The sequence below is a fragment of the Lactuca sativa genome, chromosome 3 (assembly GCF_002870075.4).
Source record: "Lactuca sativa cultivar Salinas chromosome 3, Lsat_Salinas_v11, whole genome shotgun sequence".
Lineage (NCBI taxonomy): Eukaryota > Viridiplantae > Streptophyta > Magnoliopsida > Asterales > Asteraceae > Lactuca > Lactuca sativa.
Genome location: NC_056625.2, coordinates 131,508,847 through 131,515,895, shown reverse-complemented (window position 1 = coordinate 131,515,895; position 7,049 = coordinate 131,508,847). Strand labels below are relative to the sequence as shown.

The following is a 7,049-nucleotide window of genomic DNA, read 5'->3' as shown; positions in this document are numbered from 1 at the left end:
CCCACTGCCCCTACCTCTACCATGAGAGCGATCACTAGACGACATACTAGACGAAGATTCGTCTTGTCTCCTAAAATGGTCCCGTATTGGGGATGAAAATGATTTCCTTTCGCTATATACATACTCTTGAAATGACATATAATAGCAAGATGTCATCTCACCATCACTCGGTAACATGTTTTGTCTTGGTGGTTGTCCCTCCTAAAAAATTGAACATATTAAAAATGCATATAAAAGTATAATAATGAAGTTTATTAATAATAAAAAAATATTTATAAACCTGTATCTTTGAAAAAATCTTGTTCACATCAACCCATTTCAATTTTTTTTGTCCCACTCCATCGTTTCATCCGAGGCATATCTCTATTTTTTCTCAATACAAATCCACATGCGTGAACAGCCGGAAGCATCTCATACATCCACATCTACAATTTTACAATTATACTAATAAAAGTTAAAATTAAAATAACAAACATAACAATAAAACCATTTAAATATAAGTAAATTTTTATACCCTTATTGGAGTCGTAAATCCTGAGACGGAGTATTTTAAAGTTTGACGACGCTCAGGAAGTGATAAATATTTATTCATCTTGTTCCATGTATCCTCAAGGTCATCATACGTAATATCCCAGAGATAGCTACCCCAAACGAAACTAACAAAACAAATTTTTTTTAGTTATAATATAAATTAACATTAATAATATGAAACTTTCAAAGTAAACAAAAAATACTTGTTCCAGACATCCAAATTTTCAGCAAAAAAAACCAATCTTGTGGCACCCGATCATTTATTTCTTTTCCCAAAAAACCTTCACATAAAATGTATATCAAACATACTCTAACTGCATCGGTATCATCAACTTCTAAGAATGATTGATTTAAAATAAAACATTTCAGGTCGCCGATTTTCACCGAACTATTTGTATAGTTCGGAAATAGTCGCTCATGCAATAAACATCTTTTTTTACTACTAACTATTTTTTCTGACACTTTTTCCCAATGTTTTTTGGATACTCCCCAAAATTGAAGCCAGTTATCAAACAAAACTCTTCTGGCCCATATACCATTTTCGTATCGCATACTCTAAAATATAACCATTTTATTCCATCCGGAGATAAAACAACGTTCGTCCGTATCTGATGAAGGAACATTTTGTAGAACAACAATCCGTCCCCTTGTAAACGAGGGATGTCCAACAAGTAACCAAATACAATATCTTTAAATATATCACGTCTGACACCATCTAACACTTCAAATACTTCCCATATATTACACCCCGATCTTTTTAAGTTTACAATTCCTTTCACATTGAAATTATTATAATCATGCTGCACAAAACACAATAACATATTAGAGAACTAAACAAATATTTCATTTTAAAATATATGATTATTAAATGCAATAATAACATAAACAATAATAACAATGCAAATACAAATATTTAATAAATAATTTATATATTTACGCTGAAAAACAATAATATACTATAACAATTTTTCAACTTAAACGACAAATATATAAACAATTTTCCAAGTTATACGACAAATATACAAATAATTTTTATCTTTCTAATTATATAAAATATCATTTTCTAACCATATAAACAAACAATTTTTCAGCTAAAACGACAACTAAATTAACAATTTTCCAAGTTATACAACAAATATACAAACAATTTTTAATTTTCAAATTATATAAAATAACATTTTCTAACCATACTATAAAATCTTTTCTACTACAACAACAAATATATACAAATTTTCAAGTTATACGATAAATATACAAACGACTATTGTACATATATTATAAAATTTTCTAACAATACTATAAAATTTTTTATACTTCACCAACAAATATATACAAATTTTCAACTTATACGACAAATATACAAACGACTATTCGTAAACATTATTTTAACCATTTTTCAATTTATAAAAACAATTACACGATAGGAATATACAATTTTTCAAGTTATACAACAATTATACAAACGAAAAATAACATATTTTAACCATGCTATATCAATTTATCAACTTAAACCACTAACCAAAACATATTCTAAACATTATTCTAACAATTTATTTAGCTAATAACTTAAAAAAACTTAACATATTCTAACAATTTTACTAAATGTACAACCACCCGATGCACACTCTACGCAGTCTCTACTTGTACATTCATACAACCACTAACAAAATAGTATTTAAACTTCCAATTTACTAATAACAAATATTAAAACTATCAAATACAACAAAATTACCTATCACAAACAATATAATTTCAATTTTTTTTACACTAACTAATACAATAAATAATAAAACAATAAAGACATATACTAAATAAATGTTAATTAAAACATAAAAAGAGTTAAAATCTAATAATATTTGCGGGATTGTTGAAACAATCCTTCATTTTCTTCAAAAAATCATCAAAAGGAATCTCCGAGAGAAAGAGAGAGAGTTTTTCTGTATTGAAGAGTGAAAACTGAAGAAAAAAAGGTTTTATAGAGTTTTCTGTGGAAAATCGCAGATGAACAATGCAGATCGCAGATGAACTTTTCCATCTGCGAATGTACAAGTGACTAAAGCACAGATGTGTTTTAGACACTTGTACATTCGCAAATGGAAAACAAAAATTGCAGATGGGGCTTTTCCATCTGCGAATTTAATGGTTATTTTTGTAATTCCTATTTTTTTTTTTTGGCTAAATTTATAAGGTAATTAATGTATTTGACTAATTTTGTCATTTTCTATTATTTTAATGGAATCTAGATAATCATATACTAAATTTATACGGCGGCATATATTGATTTTTGAGGGTTGAATTTAGAACAAGAGGGTGCTTGAACAATCCAAAGGACCCAAACCAATGTCAATCGGGTCATAAACCGAACACACTAACTTCCTTTTTCTCTATTGTTCTTAAACCCTTCCGATTCAATTAGAAAGCAAAATTCTTTCAAATGATTAGAGCCAGTTACCACATACGAGCTTCATTCAGATTCATCCCTCAAACCCTCGCACAAAAATCAATCTTTCCTCCACTTTCAATCACCCCTTCTTCTCCGTTCCCTAATTCACAAATACGCCACACACACGAAGACGCAGGCGCAGATGAATACAATAAAGATCCAGATTCCCCTCCAAGATTGTTCGTTGTACAACCTCGTTTTCGACCTGATGCCATATTGAAAACCAAGCTCGATGAAGCTCTCAACCTTGCGAATTCACTTGAAGAACAGCGAGATGGGTACTACGGCTCCGATTTTTCGAAGAAAGAATCCCCCCCACATCTTGTTGTGCAAAATCCAGCTTATCGATCCATTCGGGCAGGTTCGCAAGATCTTTCAGCATCTAATTTCTAACTATAATCTTAAAAAAGATCATACATTTTGACTTCTAGGGTCAAACGTAGTGACATTCTTATATTCACCAGTAGAATTGTATGTATTTTGTTGCAAATTTATCATCTATATCGGTCTATTCCTGTTTTTTACTTCACTTTCATGTTCGTAATCATCTGTTTTATCGGAAAATCTTCAGAAATCATATGAATTTGGAAGCTGCAATGTAATAAGCTTGTTTGACCTTTCAATTTCAAAAAGTCCAATTGTTAAATATATGAAATGTTTGATAATTTTTGTTTACTTTTGGGTGTGATACAGATACTTTCTTTGGACCAGGAACTGTTGACAACATTAAATGCCATTTAAATGCTGAAGATTCAAATGTAAATTGTGATATTTTATTATTTAACACAATATTTGTTTCTAATGCAATAATGAAATTTTAAAATGAGTAATTTTTCATAACAGGATGGAGTAGATGCAGTGTTTGTGAATGGAATTCTATCAGGAATTCAACAGAGAAACTTAGAGGTAAATAAATCACAAATGTATTACTATTAATAATAATAATAATTTTTTTAATCACATTTTTATTATAAATTTTATCCTAATGATAACAGCGGGCATGGGGAAAAGCTGTTTTAGATCGTGTAGGTCTCATCATTGAGATATTTCATGCTCATGCTCAAACAAAGGAAGCAAAATTACAGGTTACTGCTTTATTTATTTATTTTTTATCAATTATTATTTTTTTTATAAATTATAATATAATTTCAACTTATAATGATTTTGAAATTTTATAGGCCGAGTTAGCTGCTTTGATGTACAAAAGAACCAGACTTGTTCGCATTCGTGGCAGCAATGGCCGCTCCACATTTGGTGGCGAAGCTGAAGTCGTTAGTGCCAAAGGGTGCGTAGTTGTTGTCAGGACTGGACTGGAATGACCTGAACTGAATTAGACCTGACTAAATGGGGTTTTTGACCTATTAAAAAACGTGGGACAAAAAGTACAGTTTTTTGTCCTACTCAAATATATGAGACAAAAAACTGAACTTTTTGTCCCAAATTTTAAAGTACAGTTTTTTGTCTTAGTCTTACTAAAATATATGGGACAAAAAACTGTAAAGATTTTTGTCCACTAAAATATGTGGTACAAAAAGTACAAAAAAAATGTGGGACAGAAAGTACAATTTTTGTCTAGGGGCAGGAAAACTTATGTCGAAATGTTATCTGGGCAAAAAAATGTGAATGCCTTTATCATCTTCATCGTCAAAATTAGTCCTAGAAAGCTTGTCTAGTCCAGTACTGTCATGTAGGGATGAGCAAAAGGACCGAACTGGCCGGAACCGGCCCAAACCGGACCGGAACCGGGAACCGGCTTCGGCCAAAATCAAGAACCGAACCGGCCCGGCGGTTCTACCGGTTCCGGTTCCACCGGTTCCCGGTTCCTACCGGTTCTTGTCGTGTCTTCAAATGTTGGAACCGGCCCTCGAAAAATAGCATCATACGGTTCCAGTTTTTACCGGTTCTACCGGTTTTTGCCGGTTCTACCAGTTCCGGTTATATCGGTTCCGGTTCCTACCGGTTCCCGGTTCCAAAAATCAACAAAAATAACGTCCCGCTCCCGGCCCGACCGGTTCCATCGGGTTCCGATTCCGGTGCCGGTTCCGGTTCCGGTACCGGTTCCGGCCGGTTCCCCGGTCCATATGCTCATCCCTACTGTCATGCGTAACAAATGCAACTTTAAACTATTTAAAAATACTTTCTTATTCGTGAATCGATTTATTTATTTATTTTTTGTGTGTGTGTGTGTGTGGTTTGAGTTATTAGGAGAGGAAGTGGTGGACGTGGGTTTATTAGTGGTGCGGGAGAAACCGAACTTCAACTTCAAAGAAGAAGGTTTTATTTTTATCTTTTATGCTCTCAACTTTATTACATGATCATATGACATTTTTACATTTTTGTTTATTAATTTAGTAATAAAAATGTAATTTTAGAATCATCGAACGGAAAAATCAATTATTATCCGAAATAAAAGATGTTCGCCGTACACGCGCTCTGCAACGCGCGTCCCGCAAAAGACATGGAGGCTCATACGGTCAAGACATGCCAACTGTCGCTATCGTTGGGTACACAAATGCTGTAGGTTTATATTTATTTCACAAAATAAATTAATATAATTTCTAATATTAAATAAAAAAAAATAGCAACATACATTGAAAATTATCATCAAAATACAAAACATTTAATAGCAACCATAATTCCATAATGTAATTTTATAAATCTTTTGTAGGGGAAATCTACATTAGTTAGTGCACTTTCGGACACTTACCTCTTTTGTGACAATCGGTATGACATGACATGACATACATTCTTTATATGTGTAATTACGATTTTGCCCTTTATGTTGCGTCGTAAATTAAACATTAAATACAGGATGTTTGCAACGGTTGATACTAAAGTACGAAGTGTTATTCTTCCATCAGGGTAAATATTATTATATTATATTATTATATTATATTATTATTCCTCTTTTCATTTTTACCTTTAAATTTTCATGATGTATTTATTATTACTTTAGTAAATTCGTTCTTTTTTTTTTTTTTTTTTTTTTTTTTTTAAAATTTAGGAAGAAAGTGCTCCTTAGTGACACTGTGGGATTTATATCGGACTTGCCTATACAGGTAACTAAAAACAATTCGTCTTTTTCTTCAATGCAAAAATTACTTTCATTAATTTTTATACGATGTTATAATACAAAACTAAATTGTTTATTTATTTATTTATTTATTTATTTTGTATAATCATATTATAGTTAGTGGAAGCGTTTCATGCTACATTGGAAGAAGTTGTTGAAGCCGATCTTCTTGTGGTAGGAATTGCTTTGACCAATTGACTTTTTTTTATTTTTTTATTTTTTATAAATGATAAACCCTTTTTTTTAATGATTCAATATATTGATATAGCATGTATTAGATTCAAGTGCACCCAATCGTGATCAACAACGAGAGTCTGTGTTACAAGTTCTTCAACAAATAGGAGTGTCCACTTCAAAGCTTGAAAACATGATTGAGGTTTTAAACAAGGTAAAAAGTCCATTTTGCCCTTCCTTCAACCAACCCTTAATCTCAATTAACATATCATCATATCATATTGATATAATACACTTCTAGATTGATCTTCAAGACGTTAAAATAGCTGTAAATGAAGAAGCCATGGATGATGATGACGATGAGTGGATTTCTTGTGAAGATGAAGTGAAATGGGATGATGTTAGTGGTTCATTTGTGGGATGGAAGACGTTAGAGGGTCAACCAAAAGACGATTCTAACCTTAAGGGTGTGATTAAAAGGGAATTTGAAAGTTTATCCGAATATACCCCTCATGTTAAAACCTCGGCTATAACTAGAGTTGGGTTACAAGAGTTACTAGAGCTTATTGATGATAAGTTGAAGATTGAGAAAGTGGTGGAGAGAAGTGTATTTGAACGTAAATGGAGACCACATAGAGAGGAGGATACGAGTGTTGTAGTTAGATAGTTGCTTTTTTTTTTGGGCTTAAAAGATTGTAATCAAAGAACATTTTATATAAAACCTTTAAAATCATATTTCTCCTTTGTTGGAGTTATAATTTCACAAGTTTCCAACACCAACAACATTTGATATTTAAATATTTACGAAAGTGGTTATATTTTTTTCGA

The 7,049-nt window shown here is 31.7% G+C and overlaps 1 protein-coding gene across 1 annotated transcript; it reads left to right on the top strand.

The window, feature by feature from the left end:
* Positions 1–2,818: 2,818 nt before the first annotated feature.
* Positions 2,819–7,049, top strand: LOC111903123 (GTP-binding protein At3g49725, chloroplastic). Its single transcript, XM_023898910.3, has 13 exons — positions 2,819–3,335; positions 3,668–3,732; positions 3,818–3,880; positions 3,970–4,059; positions 4,153–4,259; positions 5,180–5,248; positions 5,347–5,491; positions 5,643–5,698; positions 5,786–5,836; positions 5,979–6,033; positions 6,165–6,221; positions 6,316–6,435; positions 6,523–7,049. The coding sequence occupies exons 1-13, from the start codon at positions 2,966–2,968 to the stop codon at positions 6,886–6,888; spliced, it is 1,614 nt and encodes a 537-aa protein (XP_023754678.1). The 5' UTR covers positions 2,819–2,965; the 3' UTR covers positions 6,889–7,049.

Excerpts from the sequence above, each read along its gene's own strand:
- LOC111903123 (XM_023898910.3), top strand. The coding sequence starts at position 2,966 with ATGATTAGAGCCAGTTACCACATACGAGCTTCATTCAGATTCATCCCT. Across the intron at positions 3,733-3,817 it reads TAAATGCTGAAGATTCAAAT|GATGGAGTAGATGCAGTGTT; the intron begins GTAAATTGTGAT and ends TTTTCATAACAG. Across the intron at positions 5,699-5,785 it reads TACCTCTTTTGTGACAATCG|GATGTTTGCAACGGTTGATA; the intron begins GTATGACATGAC and ends CATTAAATACAG.